Source organism: Caloenas nicobarica, chromosome 13, assembly GCF_036013445.1.
Source record: "Caloenas nicobarica isolate bCalNic1 chromosome 13, bCalNic1.hap1, whole genome shotgun sequence".
NCBI lineage: Eukaryota > Metazoa > Chordata > Aves > Columbiformes > Columbidae > Caloenas > Caloenas nicobarica.
In genome coordinates this window covers 15,044,092-15,062,332 of record NC_088257.1, presented here as the reverse complement: position 1 = coordinate 15,062,332, position 18,241 = coordinate 15,044,092, and the positions used below count along the sequence as shown (strand labels likewise).

The window sequence follows — 18,241 nt, the reverse complement described above, 5'->3', positions numbered from 1 at the left end:
CTACTACAGAATAAGAATCCGTCACTTGTTAGCGGCCTCTTGACTGTGCCTGGAGTCCCTCAGACAAGTGCCTCTGCAAGCACTGTCCTGCAGCCAGCTATGGGACGGGCTCCGCAGTCCCCGTCACCTCTGCACACAGCAGCTGAAGGGTTGGCCCCACCACGCGAACCACCCCAGGGCTCGGGGACACCGAGAGGGACGTCGTGTTCCACTCTATTTCCACATTTTGTTATAAATGTAATTCGAGGATATATTTCGGTATACGTAATAATAGGTATTACACAAACCCACAGCTATGCGTGTCACCCTCTTGATGCACTACAAATACACGCATGCTACTGTAATTGGCACTTAGAGAATTTTTTCATCTATAAATTAAGGAAATTCAGTTGGGGGGTCTAACTAAGCAAATGGGAAACTACAGTGAAAGTATACAAACTTAAAGTTGGGTAGCAAAAGTCATTCAGACTCAACCGCTCTCGTATTTTGCTGTTGTAAGTTTAAAACACACAAACACAGTCCCCTGAAGTGTTCCAAGTTTTCTGATTTTGTGTAGTAGGAACCTTGTAGAATATACATGTATTTTTAAAGACAACATCAACAGCTAATAAAAATCTACTCCAGGAACAACTTCTAGGAAACACCTGTATATAACCTCTTGAAGAAAGCTAAGCAGACGTTTTAATAAATTCTAGGATTTCCAGATTAATTTTAGAAATCGTGTATCTTCAAAGAGATCAGGTAAATGTAATTCTTTTTTATTTTCTGAAGTGTATCATATTCTAGGTTTGCCTCAGTTGAGCTCCGAAGGATCAAGCAGTGAAATTAAAAGGACTTCCTCCTCTCTAAATATGAAATGGCTTTCTACGATCCAAACAAAAGAAACCAAAACCAAATACTAACAAGAAATCTACGGGTTTATGAAAGTATTGGTTCTATTCTACTTCATTTTCAAAAAATGTATTGATGTAACTGAAGACGACAAAAATACCTGACTGATAAAAGCGTATCATTGCAAATATCAGTTGACAGTAACACCCGAAAGGGTGCTTGTAGGAATAAACAGTTTTTGAACACATATCTATACAGTTCTGATGATAGAGGCTAAACCGCACACACCGCACTATTCATCTTACTTTGGGAGTCAGGTTTAAACATATTTCTAGCCTGCTCATGTTAATGCCAAGAGACTTAAACGTGGGCAGTATAAATTTGTGGCGGATGCGGGACAAGTAAAAGCGGAGCAGGTCAGCGTGTCCCGAGGAGCAGCCCAGCGGCCGCGCTGCCGCGCTCTCCTGGGGCAGCCCCGCTACACTGGGAAGGGCACTTGGGAAAGTAACAGCACTGTGACCATGACAGCTTCGTAGAAGCCCTTATCGCTCCAGAAAACAGCTAACTGCAAAGGGCTTACACGTAGGCAAAAAAAAACCCCCATAATGTATCTTTTAAACGTCTAGAATATGTATTAATATAGATAATAACTTTCCACCGAATCTCGTGCTTATACGGCTCCTCGACAAGGAGGTTTAGTAACTCCTTGTGTCAACAGGGCTTGGAATAAACAACCCCTATCTTTATTTAGTTTATTTTTGGCAGTTTAGGACTTACACGTAGGGAAAAATTGTTACAGTAAAGCTAAATCATGGAGTAATGTCTGAGGCTATAGTCATGTCTGTACCCCAAAAATCTACTCCAAACTGATCACAGAACTATTCTAATGCTTTACCAATCCAAATACTTCTTCCCATCACAACTTCTCATTCTAGCGAGCTGTAAAGTCTCACTGAACAGCTGAACTTGATCGCTACAATGCAAAGTTAAAATATCCTCAAATCAAAGCAACTACAATCCAAGTGCTCCAGTTCAGGAATAATTTCATTTAAAATCCCTGAAGGTGAACAGCGGCAGCTGTCTTTATATAACATTTCTTAATTTATATAAAGCAGCTCAACTGTTTAGACTTTAATTGATTTCGAATTTTGTCTGTATGAATGTCCATGCATATTTAGTGTATCTGAGTACTTAGAGTTATTTCTGTCCTTTCCCATTACTTCACATTTAACTTTGAAACCATTTGATTTCTACTACCACCACGGCTTTAGAAGGACATATCTGAAAAAGTACAGTAAATGAAAGCAAATACCATTTAAGCTTTTATAGTCATCAGTATTTGAAGTACTTTTCATATTACTCCTACTTTATTACTTCACTAGAAATATTAACCACTCTGACAACTACATCGCTTCCTGACACTACAGACTTGACCAACTCTGAGCCACCTTAAAGGAAATGTCAATAATGCATATCACAGAAGTGACTTAGAAAATGCAGAAATCAATACAATATATGCCAATGCTATCTATCTTCCTTAGATTCAACTAAATCTAGTTGAAACATAGTTTCCGTATTTCGATTTTGCCTGCTGGCAGAATCTGAATCCTTTAGCCTTTATTACATGTAGCAGTATGGCACAGCAATGGCAATTCTGGTCTTAATTTCCTGGTTTAGTCTTAACTTCTTCCTGTATTCAAGAGATACAAACCCTAAATTTAAGCTACAAAAATGCAGGTGTATTGCATACTGCCCTTTAAGATATGGAACTCGTGGTCTTTTACAAAAGTAACTTTTAGTCAGACACAATGTTCAGAAACCGACTCAAAACAAAGCTTGTTCTGAGTTTGATGAATGAAATGAAGGATCCAAACCTTACTGCTAAGAGTAGAAGACAACAAGAACTTTGTCAGCAAGTGCAGTTCTGTTACTTTTGACGTAGCTTTCTATAAAGAGAATGAGGCCTGACAGCGGCGAAATAAGAGGTGCCCATTATTACTCGGAATGTGTCAGTTCTAGTGACTAAACCAGGCCCTTGGTAAATTGGAACACGTGGCTGTTCAGTCTGTACCATGGAATAAGGTGCCAGGGAGGTCGCACAAGCTGTTTCTACTATTGAAACAATATACATTCCCCAAAATGATGATATTATCGCACGATACACAATGTCAAATTTCAGAATCAAAACTCAGGGGCAACATCTACAACTGATCCTGAGAATCGACAAGTATCCTTTGAGCGGAAAGAGGAGAGAGGGCAGCAGGACCGTTCTGCCCTAACAACCAATATATTACAGTGCTCAAAGAAGGCTGAAGATTTTGCAAGCGGGATGCACATCATTTACTTTTCCAAAACACACTCAATTTCCCACTTCCACATGCTATTTAATCAAATAAAAATCATGCTTTATTTAAAAAAACGATTATGTCAGTAAGTCCTTTTGGGGATCTCCTGGCTGTAACACCACATTCAATATTTTCATTAATCAGGACCAGGTAGTGCAAGCCACAAGGGATTTGAGGCATGGTATTTTCCTACCCCAGCTTTCATTCTAGATAAAGAAATGAACCAAGTACAATCAAGTATGGCCAGATTCAGAGCACAGAAGAATCTGTCTCTGAAGCACATTCACTCTAACGAACCATCACTCAAAATCTGAACAATTATATTGAGAAGAAATACTAACTCCTAATGATCCTGTTTAAGGAAATAAATTTTGAAAAAAGCATGAACACATATTACCAGGTATGTCTGTAAGTCCTACTCACAGGAGAAATACTGTGAAGTGGGTTGAAAATACTAAACTCAACTTGTCCCAATGAGGAAATAGATATCAGGAAGTGTGCTGTCCCAGCTTTTCACCTATGCTTATTATCGCAAGTAATTTAATTCTTCAGATACGATAAACCCATTCTCTATCTACATTTCTATCAAAATGCCCAGCTTTCCACTGACAACTTCTGAACGTAGTTATGCATTGTTAATGTAAAAATCTTTAGTATGGGGAAGAGTTTGCAAGTGACGGTAACAGTTTAAAATAATTTACTGTCATAATTTCCTTATTGCTTCTCTGTATTAAAGAATATCATGTAATCAATTTTGGTTTACTTACTGTTACGGCATTAGAGACTATAAAAATTTTGCCCGAGATGCAGTCCAGTTCAGAATAAAGCGCATTGTATTTCCAATTCATAATCCAAATAAAAGAAAGTGCTGGTAAAAGCAAGTTACAGAAATTCACAAAAAAAGCACTGGTCAGGCTCCCTCCACTTTTACCCTAAGCAGTGACATAAGTAAATCTAAAGTAAAGAATTATGGCACTAGTACAAAAAGTATGTAAATAATTTTTTTTTTGTTAAATCAGTTTTTCTTGTCTCCCTCCTTATTCAAGTTTCACAGCATACATATGGGTATGAATAAGTAAGGGATTCTTCACCCTAACTTCATGCGCAGCAGCTTGAGAAATGTTTTAGATTAACATAAATGATAATACACATACATAAGGCTGTCTTTCAAAGAGGTTCGATAATTCGTAAATGCAATGTTTACACCGATCGGGTCAAGTGAAAAGGTTAGTAATATAAGTATTTAACTTATGTAAATCTGTTTATCACTGCTAAGGAACACGGGATGACTTCAAATGCTCACTATCTAATATAAGCAGCACATATTTAGTGCAACTTGCATTAATTCTCTTTCCAATTTTTAATTACTATGCGGTCTGCAAAGACAAAAATCCACTAAGTCAGATTGCTCTTTTTTTTTTTCTTTTATCAGAACAATTAACATTAATCACATATTACTTCACAGGCACTGCTTTTCTACACATTCATTACCAAAATAATAAATTGAATGAAGTTTGAATAAAAGTATTAAAATAAATTACAAGTACAAATGTTTACCCTTAAACATATTTCTATCAATATTTCCTTAGCCAGTGTTCACAAGGAGGTAACGCAAAGCTTCATTTATACTCACTGTATGTTTCAAGGCTCCCGACAAAAAAAAGAATGGCAATTCCTTTTAAAATTGTGTATATTATGTTTTTTTCCAGATGTAATTTTCATTTTATACTGTATACAGTTTTACTTGCATATCTTGTCAAAACACTTTGTGAAACCATAAAACGAGGACAAGCATTTCACAGCATTAAACAGACCTTGATGGCAGGAAGGGAAGACACTGAATTTAGTTTTGAGGTGTCTGAAGTTTTACACAAAGAGTACAAAGAGTCTGAATTCATGTCTCTGTGGAGTCCATCCTGCTCTTTTGCCTACTAGAGAATAAAGTAGCTTTTTTTTTTTCCCCAAAAAAAGATTTACAATCCATGGCTTTAATTTCTATCTCAAAATCTTAAAATTAAATGTCCAACTATCCATATGGAGGTCCAGACATTTTATTTTTTGGTTTTATTAAAATCTGCTTACACTGATAAGAGCATAGGGACATATGATTTTGGCACGGTAAACACAGGTTTAACAGCCTAATTGCCTGCGGTTTTATATAGTGGATCATTATGTTAATGCCTCTGCAGTGAAGCGCTAAAGAGGAATTCCCACAAGCAAGACTCCTCTTTGCTGACAGAGACGAAAAAGGTAGGACACACCGGGGTTATTTGGGAAGAGAGGGTTCTTCAGGGACACAGGGCAGGAATCTTCAAACCAACAGGACTACCAGGCTCTACCAAAGGGGAGAAAACGTGCCACAACACAACCCGCCGTGAATGGTGTTTGTCTGAATAACCCAGGGACACCAGATAATTACATCTCGTCTTGCGAGGAAAGGCAGCTTCACGGAGCTTCACAGGACAAAGGCAGACGCTATAAAATTGCACAACTCCGCTTGTATGTAGAATTCCTTACTGTACAGCATTCAAGTGGATCTCGAGATAAAGCTCATTACTTCTTCGGCAGTTGCAATGATGGCACTGCACATTGCGCTCCCTTAAATACCTTCTCCCGTGTAACAAACCCGACACGGAGCCCACGCGACACCTGACCCTGCTCTGTCTTCACAGCCCCAGATTCACGGATGGGTTACAAAACTAGGCTTGCTCAGAGGATTTAGAATGTCAGCATAGGAAGCTTTTTGCTTTGGTAACAGAAAGACCAAATGAGAAGTTTTCCATGATAACGAGTTATTTTGAAAGAATAAATATACACCTAACAGTTTTGATCCAATAATAAATTGAATCGAAATAAAAAATAAAAGGCATCAACATAGGTATTACTATATAGATTTTGTAAGTTCCTTTTAGTAGTTCGATATTTCCTTCAGTTTCCTGAAAAAGTTTCACTTTTGTTTTCCCTAAAATTATGTCCACATTTAATCACCAAAAATGCACCTCCAACCCACAGCAGATGTGTCATTAACTATTTCTGAAAAAAAGTGAAATAAAATCACCGAGCATGAGAATGCTATGCAATAAGTCAACACTAGCAGATGGTGTTTATTTTGTCACTGCTTGTGTTAAAAATTGCCACCTATTTCATCAGTTTCTTCAAGGTAGAAGCCTCTTGTAAAAAGCAGAAAAACTATTTTTTTACACGCTGTCACAAAACTCCTTACAATATAAGTTCTTGTTTTCATGGCTTCCAGTTTTCTAGGACATGGTGCAATACACAGGAGATCGGTTTGTATAAACCTGACAGGATGGAGTATTTTGCTAGCAGCTCAGTCTTTCAACACACAATCTGTTTTGTTTCTCAAGCAACTTTGCAAATTCTTTAGTTCAAATACCGGCATTTTCAAGACAAATTCTGTAACAAGTGTTAAGTCTGCTCCTCAGAGAGGCACCTGGTAGAACTGTCAGCTTGTTTTCTTCTAGGACCCAATACACAAGAGAGTTTTGCTTTCCTCTCAGAATTTCATACATTCTCATTATTTTATTTTATCACACACTTTTGGCCTTGTGATTTACATTCTCTAGTTTTTCTTCACAAAACAGTATGCCACATGAACAGTAGCTGTACAATCTTGACTTGGCTCCTTAAGGAAATAATTGTTAAAGTCCCACTATATAACCAGGTTTTGCTCATGTATTTCTGAAATTATGTCTGTTAAAATGGAAACCCAAAAAACCTCCCAGAAATGCAAACCCATATAAACCTCAGTAAGGCAAATCCATGTTGAAAGTAGCAAAGTGAACTAAATTCCTCACTACTTGATTTAAACAAAATTATTATAAGCACTATCCACAGTAGCCATACACAGTGTTCAAATTCAATTTTCAACAAGGTAAAGAACTTATTTGTATCTGAGCACTACTGGACATCCATCTACCATTCTCACTGATGATTTTAAATGTCATGCCAGGAAGAGATCATCCCCCTAAATCAAGCTCCATACAACCATTGCATTTTGTATCTAAGCACCCTAAATACAGGATAAAATCCAGTTCATTTTCTTCCCCCCAAAAATATATAATTGCTATCTAAATTAAATTACAGTTCAATTGGTAACATCCCAAAATTACTTTAAGAACTTGCTTGCACATCACAGATTACCAGAGATCTTTGAGATAGTTGTATGCTTGCTGCAACAACATATCAAATATGTAGCTTATTAACTATAGTCAGTCAAGTCTCCTTCAGGTATTGACAAGATTACATAGGAATTCAGAGACTATGGACCCCACTACAACGTCCAGACTTGTATATTCAAGATCATCATGTTGAAACAAACAGCAAAGACGCTTAAACCACACGACATAGCTGCAAAATGAACCAAAAGATGGAAAGTGGTAGAAAAAAGGCTTCCTGGACGAACACTGTTATTGCACTCCCATATATCTCTTTTCATTACTTGACTGGATTCCCTCCTCCCTCTCCGTTAAGTCTTCTGTTGCACTGGTGGTTCAGGTTGGCTTGCACAGGCGATACAGGAACCGATCCTTTTATCTTCATTACTCAATGAGGAGCACAGGCCTCTCTTAGTGTTCTATTCAAATCACATTCTAAGCTGCGTGCTATTTAATGTCTTCTTTTGCTTTTACATATCACTCAACATTACAGTATCTGAATGCTTTAAGAGCACTAATTAATGGTTTTGATAAATCTCTGAGCTTTTGCTACGTTATTTTACAGCTATAAAAAGAAACCCAGGATGTTTTTTCGTGTGTGTGTGTATTTTTTGTTTGTTTTGGTTTGTGTGTGTGAGTTTTTGTTGTTGTTTTGGTGTTTGTTGTTCGCCTGGTTTTGTTTTTAATTCTAGATGCTTAGTATGAGATAGAGTTGAGATTTTTGTGTGTGGTTTTGTGTGTGCTCCTTTTTTCTTTTTTTTTTTTTTTTTTTAATTCTATTAAGAAATCTTCCCCTAGAAAAGGAAAAGTCAGAAATTGTGAGATTTAGGTCTACTCCAAATACTCAATAGGGGAGACATTTTCCTACAGGAGGCTTTTATCCTTTCTCTTTCCCGAGTCTGAACACGGATCTGAGAACAACCCTTCTGCCTGCATTTCTAAAGCACTGACCATTACAATACCCATGCGGAGCACTTAACCTCCTCCCTTCCCACCACCTCTTGGTCTGCCCCAGCAGCATCTTTCTCCTTAGCAAAGCAAAGGCTAAACAGATCAACCCCCCTAACATTTTATTAGAACACAGCAAAGCAATCCACTTACTAAGTGAGCACACTCAATAACTGGGTACCTTTAAAACGAAAAGTCTGAGGGCTCTACTCATGGTGACACAAAGAGTCCTCTTCTGCTGACACAACGTGCATGCTGAAAGCTTTGCAACACTACTTGGATGCATTCTCAGCCAGCTGAGGCTTTAAACCAAGGTTGGTGCCATCTGTCCATTTCTGGCAGCATCCTGTGGCACTTTTTAAAAGAACAGAGATGAAGCTTGGTTTTGGTCAGTTCCTTTGAATTATTAACAGAACAGATTTGGCCAACATCAAAGCCAGTCAGCACGTCTGGATCTCTAAGCTCACTGCACCTTTCTTAGCACTTTTAGAGCACGCAACAAACTGCTGTACCAGCTACAACAGATTTAGTCTGTCCAAGTAACTAGACTCATACAAGTCATAAAAAGTACTCAGTTTTCCTATTGCTTCTCTCAGCTCAATTATTTTCTGAAATTCATCTTACTGTCAAGCCAGAGGTGAGAATTAATACTATCATCAAATATTTTTGAGTTGCTATATAATTATTAATACATTCTCATGTTCTTTTTAATTTCTAGAGCCCTGCACAAATACAACACCAAAAGTTAAAAGCAATATATAAATCAAATTGGTTTGAAGTGGGAAGGGTATCAGGTTGTCAGGGAAGAGAACTAAACCAAACAGAAACAACGTTTGATGAAAAGTCTCAAAGCTTCAAATGAGAAAAGACATTGTCCAAATGGATGCAATTTGTAGGGCCAAACCTTTCTGTGATGCTGGAAAATGCACTCAAGTATTCTTTGAGATTTAGCACGGCCTATATAGCATAACCCATTCACTATATCTGTGCTAAAATCCTTTCTGCAACATCAATAATCACAAATGCTTCAGAAATGCAGATATATACAAGATCGTTTCCATTCTTTATTAATTTCATCTTTATTGCCAACCATACACATGCCACCTCAGGCAATTTTTAATATTATGTACCAGCATTATGGAAATTTAATTGCTCTGCCAAATGCTCTGACTCCCACTCTTCTAAGAGACATGGAAATACAAAAATCAGTCCTTATCTCCAGTTTGAAAACATGCTGAGCATTCGTGGGTTGCATTAACTATGAAATGGTCCACAGATACTCGTCACTTTCCAGAACCTAATGTAAGAAACTGTCCCAGTATTTGCTCAGTTCTAACTCAAGTTCTAAACATAATTCTACTCACTAGTTTTTACCAACAATCGAGCAATTATGGAAAGAAGTCTATCAGAAAATCAAATCGGGGGTGACAAGAAAACCTTGGTTTATGTCTCATTTAAATAATAAGCAAGCAGAACACTATTCCTGGTTAGGGCCCTAATTCAGCAAAGCCCAAATGCAAAGGTAACTTTCATGTATGTAACTAGGTCATGGCTGCAACGGAAGTAAAGAATGAAATCTCAAAATATGGCTTTCATCTCATTAGGCAGTCAAAGACAAGGCTAAAATTGCAGTGTTGATGACAAAAGACCTTCTAAAAATGGCCCCTGCTGAATTAGTAAGGGCATATCCTACTGCTATAGTTGGTATAAACATATATACCCAATGAATGAAAACCACTATTTGAATTTAAGAAACATCAAGAGGAAGATGTCACCGAATCATTATCTTTGTATTAAAATTCCTTAAGATGTCTTTGGCTTTAAGCTACTACAGCTTTTTTTTTTTCCTTTTGCTAAAGAGTATATCACAAGCTTTTTTCCAAACATCCTCCTCCTCCCAAATGAGTTTTGCTCTCAGGGAAATGGAAAGTACGTGTGTGTGTGGGGGAGTAGGGGTACTTCTTAAAAACAAGCAAACAAACAACAATAACAAAACACACAAAACAAACAAAAACACCCCAAAACAAAACAAACCCCGACAAACCTCTATCAATGAGGTCATTCCCTACAAAACCAAAAAAATCCACCAAAACCTCAATTGTTTTGCACAGCCCTTAAGATGCAAAACTTCACTATCAGACCAAGTGTGACTGTCTGAATCTGAAACTCTTAGATCAAATAAATTCAAATCAAGACTAAAGATGAATAGAGCTATTACTAAATCTTTCATTAGAAAGTCAGATTTAAGAATTGCTGAAGCAACACAGATCACATGCAAGCTTTTACCAATGGGAGAAAACGTATGTCATTGCCTTTGTGGAAATACTGCTAGCTACAGGTATCGTACTGTTTTAAACCATGTCCGTGTGTCTGGCATCTCTTACATGTCGTTCTCTCCATGCGAGGTGCCCAGTGCCGTGAAGCAATGTGAGCTCAGGGAAAATGCAGCTCCTTCACCACCCACTGAGGACTCCCAGTAAAAAACCCACCTTTACTTAGTTCAATCAAATCAAATTGATTGCAAAGTATAAAAGAGAAATGAGTAAAGAGTGATCAGGTTTATACAACAGAATACAAATACCCACGAGGAGAAATCAAACAAAAAAATCTCGCAAAACATAATAAGCAGAACATAAACAGAACTAAATTAATCACTGCAAACCCCACAAATTCTAAACTAGTTTCTAAGTTTACAAGGGATACAATTTAAGCAAGATAAAAACCTTACGTATTAGAGAGTTCTTTGTCTCAGCCAGCTGCTGCCAGCTTGTCTGTCTGTCTTTCAATTTCTCAGAAAGGTGTGTGTGAAAATCTAAATGAAATAAAACAAATAGGTTTTAGAGATGGCTCTTTTCCTCCTTTTCTTCCATTCCATTCACCCTCGGTGCAATACAGCCAACAGAACGTTTCTCCTCCTCCCACCCAAAGCAGCTCTGAATAACAAACATACATTACTTATTATTATCTAGAGATCAACAACTCTCTTATCTTGTTATCAATGACATATAAAAAGGTCTATTGAGTAGCAGTAGTACTGGTGAAATCTTATCCTTTGCAGGAGGTACAAATACCCACTGTTGGTATAATTAACCATGAAAAAGCATAGAGTGCATATGAGTCTATCTATAATACATGTGTTAGAATTTAATCTGAATTCCAGGAGAGTTTCCATACATGCTGAACAGTATATATTTAAGATCATACTATCTTATTTTCAGTGCATTATCTATTACTCCTGTAGCCATGTGAGAATTTTTATTAATGAAAACCAGACTCATCTTAAGACACATTTGGACAATGGACACTTTCAGCTGTAACAAATCACTTTTCACATATTTATTGCAGCAGCATGATGACTTTTACATTGATCATCAACCTAAACAGGCTCATTCTGCAGTGTTCAAGGATGGCCTTTTATTTTTTTGATCTTTTTTTGTCTCAAAAACTTTCCAGCTTTAGGAGGACAGATTTCAATATATAGCGAAAAAAATCACTTAGCTTTGAATAGTGTTTCTCTTTGACTAAAAAGAAAACAGCTTAAATTTGGTTGTACAATTAAGTCAAATATATCTGGATCTTGAAAACATGAGATAATTAGGGAGTCCTCTTACATTTCAAAAGCACAAAAATCAATGGGAAATTGTTAAGTTCATAATAACAAGACGGTTTTTAGATGTAGTAAACAAAAAACATAATACCTATTTTTATTTGCATGAATTTCCTTGCAAAATACAATGAAACAAGAAGCCTAATAACTAATGTATGGTCACTTCAATTCTTGTTCTTCACTGCCTTTACGGCTTCACTGGGAAATTATTTTACTTGTTACAACTCAGATTCAAATCTTTAATTTTTATAAGATAATAATTTAATATTGCACCCAAGACCCACCAGAATCAACAACAAAAATGTGTTCTGTATACCAGAGTAATTTATGACATGCAAAGAAGAAAAGGTAATGCATTGACACTTACGGATATAAAGACAGCCGACCAAAACAATAGTAAATAAAGCACTTTAAATGCTAAAGATGCAAGACAATGAATTAGCTATTTGTTAGGAGCACAAATATTCTGGACCTAAAGTGTCTGCAACAGAAACAAGGTGAACAAATCACAGCTCCTAAGTTTTACATTGCTGGCTTTGGGGGTAAAAAGTAATTTTAAGGGACAAGTTATACTTTTACAAACACTAAAAACCAAAGAGAGTTTACTAAGCAGGATAAACGTCTCCTTTCTACGCATGAAATTCAAGTTCGATTGGTATGACCATAAGCCATTTTCCAATATTTTGGCTAATTAGTTCAGCTTTACTTTTGATGACACAAGACCTTTGATTTAAAAGCAAGGAAGATAAACCAAGAGATTTTCAGGAACGTTCCACTGAAAGATAGTTCTAAGAACAATATGCAAGTGAAATAAAGATACGTGAGGTGCAGAGCACAAAGATTACCAATATAAAAACTCTGGTAAATAAATCAATCAATCAATCATGGCAAATTTCTTCATTTTGGTGTTACCAGCAATTTTCCCAACAATATAATACTAAAAGTTGATGAGATTTTCATATTTTTCAGAGTTATTTGCAATTTTACAGGTTCTGTTACATCACACCCTCTAATATTCAAATTTTTGAAATATTTACTGTCTCTACTTTTGTTTTAATATAAGTTTTGCTTTCATTTCTTTTTCTAGAGGAAAAAACCAAATTAATCTATCAACAGCTTATCCATTGACATTTTATCACATTACCCTTTAAGCTTGTCTATGTTACTGAATCTGCTGTTTTCTCTTTTTACCTGTCTGTGGTCACCATGGCATGTTTGATCCTCACAGTTACAAAGGGTACAGACGAGGACAACAAACTGTTCCCCCAAGGAACACCTTTTTGATGTGAAACATCAAAATTAATGGCTAAAACATAAGTTTCCAAGCTCTTTTTTGCCAACAATTAAAAAAACCCCACAAGTTTGTTACCAACGCCCGAAGGAAAGAATAATTTAAAAGTTGAGACACTTTAAAAATAGTGTCATCTGAAGGGAAGTCTCCATGGGTATCACCTTCCTTCGACACTCACAGGGAGTTAAGCCTAATTGCATTTAGGGTTATCTCTAGCAGCTACACTCGGAATCAAACATCCTCGTGAGGACTATTGTTCTAACTAATCTACTTATTAGGCTTTTATTCAGATTTAGTACAGTCTTTTATAAAAAAAAAATCTCAAAGGGATAGTAATAGATTTTGCAATTATCAGACAAGAAAGAATAGACTATGACCTACAATCTTTGGCCTTGCCAAAAATCATGAAAAAAAAATATTTTGTAAGTAAATCTTTGCATCATTAACTTAACTTTAGTCCCTATCAGACACCACACCGTACATCCAGAAAAAGCAAAACCTGTGCGAATTTACTCTGCTTTCCTCTTACACATTCCTCTAAAACACAAACCCTGCGACGTCCACAGGTCCATTTGCTGCTACAGTGACTGACAGAGAGAAAGAAATCTGCTTTCTGTACAGCACTTCCAGAGATGAAGGAGTAGCAGTTTTTGGCTTGCTGTGTCAAGTCCCAGTTTCAGTTAAAAATCAACGCCGACACAGCTAATTTGAATTAATAGTACAAATGCTAGCAACACTTTTTGAAAATCTACAAAACAAATAGTGCAATTCCTGAAGCAGCCTCCTGTGAGGTACAGGATGCTCAGACTAGCTGCTCGTCTTCTGCACGTCACTCAGCAAACTGATTTTCTTCCCACAGCAGCCTCTTTAGAAACTGATACTCTGCTTCCACCATTCTGCTGCTTTTTAACATTTACCTAATTTCTCTCACACCCCAACAGTCTCCCACTTGGCCTGGCGCTCTGACAAGACCTACGGGACATCTTCTTGCTGTTCGACAGAGAGGCTGATGAGGAACGGTTGTAATTACGCTCCCCATTTTCATTCCCTCTCTGTCGCTACGCCACGCAATCAGCAACCAGGAGGCAGCTGAACACCCCCAGTCAGAGGTCCCGCTCTGCAGGATCCCACCACAGAGCACTCTTGGGCCCCACGGTACGTGTCCTTCTCATAGCAATGAGGCTCATCACCAAATATGGTGGTGTTCTTAATTAATGAGCTGGCCTAACAATGACCAATAACTGCTACCCACCCAGGAAGAAGTATCACTCCTGTCTCTTCTTCCTCTCTTCCACTCCCCCAAGTCGTTTTCTTCCTTGGGAATTTTGCCTTTCGTAGTCCTGCCTGAATGGATGCTCCCAACTACGCACTATGAAGTTTCACTCTTACTAGTTTAGTCAGATATTCTGGAATTTCACTTTTTAACATTTCCCAACAGGCATCACTAAAAGCTTGGCTACCAATCATACAGTATATTCTCCGCCCTTTAGGACGATAGCACATTGTTTATGACTTTTTTTTTTTTTTTACAGTATGAAACCTTTTTGCATTTTATAAGGCTTGCTTTTTTCCATCCATAATTCTTATGCCTCTCTGTCAACATTAATCCCAAAAATAACTATGGAACTTCAAATACGAGTAGAGCATCAATATCCTCCTAAGCTCGGTTCCCATTTTCCCTCTTCTATTTATCAAAGTGGCATAATATGATTTTTACTGGTAATAAACAATAAAAAGATGGTTTATTTTTATAAACTAGCACTTCAGAAGCACTAAAAAAAAAGGTCCTATAAATAAATACCCTTAATTTCTCAAGCTGCTTCCCCTCCCTGCCAATATTCACACAAAAAGGCCTGGCTATGAACACTTGCTCCGTTTCTATCACACCTACGTGGCTGAGCCTTGTCCCAGTTGGCTCCAATTTTCTCGCTATTGAACACTTTCAATGAGCAGAAGTTGCTCTTCTCTTAGTACATTTTCATTGCTATTTGCTCAATGTTTATTACTATTCATTGTGGGTTTTGAGGAACAGGACAGAAACTATAACAACTGACAGAACACTCAGTTCTGGGCAGGTCAAAGCTCCACGTTTCCCTCAACCCTTTATGGTTTTGTTTCTTTATCACATTCTCCCTCAATCTTTTGGATCAAGCATACTAGAGAGACATAACAAACGCAGTACTCTTAATCTAGGTTCATATTATTTCTGGAGGCAAATGATAATGAAGAAATCAGGAAAAAATGAGTCATACAAAAATCATGTACAGAAGCAGGGCAATATGAACTGTTCTGTAGTCAAAGAGACACAATTTTTCTTTTCCTGTATTGTCTTGACAGAAATACTATCTGTTGCTTGACTCTATTATGTTGCATTGCACATTTCATAGCCAATGTTTTGTTTGATCTCTTCCAAAAGTTGTATTATTAATTTTTCCTTCTCTCAAACACATTCAATAAACCAATTAAACTTAAAAACCTTTACCTGAGTAGTATACTAGCAGCTCTCAAGCAGAATTATTCTGATACAAAACATTGACAACACATATTTTATTTTTTGAAAGTATACGTTTCAATATGTTAACACACCACCAAATATTCATGCAAGCATGACAAATGCTACAAAGTAAATGCTCTAATATTAGTTCAAGTACATTTGAAAGCCTATTACAGTCCGGTGAACTCAATAGCAAATACACCATTTTCTCTCTCTGCTGTCTACCAAAGGTAAGGTTACGAAATGGGAGTCAGAGTTTTTGATTCACACTGCTATTCATCATGTCCGAAATATTACCAAACATGAACAGCAACAGATCTACTGCACTAAGAGCTGGATTTTCCAAGTGCATTGTCTCTTAAACAGAATCAACCAAGCAATCCGTCACATGAGAGACAACAGTACAGGACTTAAAATGACAAATACCTTCATTTTATATTTTCATTTCCTATGGACTAATAAAAGCATTAGTATGTACCAGTACTGTAAAACCAAAGGGACATGCATGATTGAGAGCAGCGCTTAGTAGAGTACATAGATGTGTCTGTTCATTTGTGCAGAAGTCTGTCTACACTTAGGAATTTAAAATGAAATAAAACTAAATTTCAAATGGATTTAAGAAAAATTAAATTGTTTCAACTTGTCTTATTTCCAAAAAGAATTAAATATAGGCCCTCTTAAGTCCAAACAAATATGTCTACACAGAAGTTCCAATCAAATTCAGAATATCACTTCAAAATAATGCACAAGATCCCTGGTAATTTGTAAACATCTTCTCAAAAGCCCCTGAACAGTCAAGCCCCAACATCTAAAGTATCCATAATCACCTCTGAATTCAACATGGTCATTGACTCACATCAAATAAAAAAATATAAGTGAAACTTCGTAACATTTTTTTCTCTTCCTCAAGCTGTTTCCTCCTGGTTTTGTTTTCCTTTGCTTTTTAAAGTAACAGTCAATTTAACAACTATTACTTCATGCCGTTAGGAACGGTTTAGTATCCCCATATGGGTCAATGACTCAGCTACAGGTCAATATCCCCATAATTTATAAAACCATAAGCCACAACTCTCATGGGAAAAAAAATTATTAAAAACTAAGAAAAGCTTCAGGCTCAAGTAGCAAGGACAAGTACTCTAAGGTTGCTTTCTCTTTCTTTAATACCTCTTCCAGGGAAGTCTTTCTCCAAAATAACACTTTACTATTACTTCAGCCTCTGTTCTAACAACTATGTTTTTAGATCAATGACTTATGCCTGGAAGGACCAATATCTGAATTATTAGGTTAATGAGGAAAAATCAATTTGCTCAAGTAAAGACTAAACAGTTCCTGGTGAAAGTTTGTATCACTTTTTCAAATCCAGCTATTTGAAAAACAAACCAATAAGGAAAATCAGTATACTTACGTAAATATGGTAACACAACTCACATGAAGCAAGTTTTACAACAAAAGTGGTCAGGGACAAAGTTTACATTTAGAGGGGACTATATGTATCGTACTGCAACCAACCAACACTTCGGTTAAAGCACCTCCTGCTGTTCTTGGTCACTTTTGGCAACACACACAACTGTGTAAATAAAAAACTGTATAGAGGAGGATAAAAAGATTTTAGAGGGTTCTAAAAAAAAATCCTTAAAAAGAATTTTTCTCCTTATTGTGGGAGACTGTACTTTTTCAGCTTGAAAGTGTAAATAAAGAATAAGTCAGCCAAAATGCTACAGTAAAATTATCTGCCACATACTACTTTGCTGCTTCTTTTGTAAGGGAATAAACCAAATTTAGCTGCTCTTGGTAAGATTAATTTATCAGCTGCTGATGGAGCACTGGATAGAGCACTGTGACAGCTGTGAAATAAACATTAAGGGATGCACAAGACAATGAAAGAAGGTTTTCCAGTACAAGCACGCAACTCTAACAGCATTGAATTATTATAACCACGAGCTGGGTGCTGTGTCACCCACCACTCCTCCAAAAGAAATAAACAAAAGAATAAACCACCAGAACATGCTGTCGAAAGAACAGTGGAAAACTAAGACATACGGACAGAAAAGTTAAGAAAGACCAAAGTGCTACCATGTTGCTGCTACTGACATATTAGGCATTTTTTTCAATGACCTGAATATTCCATAGGGCCTACCATCATCCTGTATGCTTCTAACACTGTGGCTTATTGTTTATTTAAATTAAGAAGCCTCTAAAAACATAAAGAGAACCTAAACCAAATTCATAAAGTTGTGTTCCCAGGGAGCTGGTGATTGAGATCAACATTCTAGAAATAATAACGCTTTACAAAACAAAAAAGCTCCTAAAGTAGTAACCTCAGCATCTGACTCTCTCATTATACAGTTATGTTCTTCACTGTTAAGAATTATTTTTTCTTTCATTGTTATGGCAAGTTAATTAATTCATGAGGCTCAACCACCTTTAGACCTACTTGTACTGATTTCTCTTGCTACAGCAAGTTCAATTACTGAAAAAGGAAAAAAAAAAATCAAATTACAGTTTTCAAGTAATTTAGTTGGTAAAATCTAATTTTTCATCTGTGCCTGT

At 36.8% G+C, this 18,241-nt stretch overlaps 1 protein-coding gene across 6 annotated transcripts in view; it reads right to left on the bottom strand.

Annotated features, from left to right (window-relative positions):
• The window catches only part of TENM2 (teneurin transmembrane protein 2), a 501,281-nt gene that overhangs the window by 284,478 nt on the left and 198,562 nt on the right, over positions 1-18,241 (bottom strand). For 2 of the 6 annotated variants that reach the window (XM_065644312.1, XM_065644313.1), the window contains exon 3: positions 11,028-11,111. The exons of the other annotated variants lie outside the window; for them this stretch is intronic. In XM_065644312.1, coding sequence (XP_065500384.1) covers positions 11,028-11,111 — 84 coding nt within the window. The remainder of the gene's footprint in view (positions 1-11,027; positions 11,112-18,241) is intronic. 6 annotated transcript variants of the gene reach the window in all.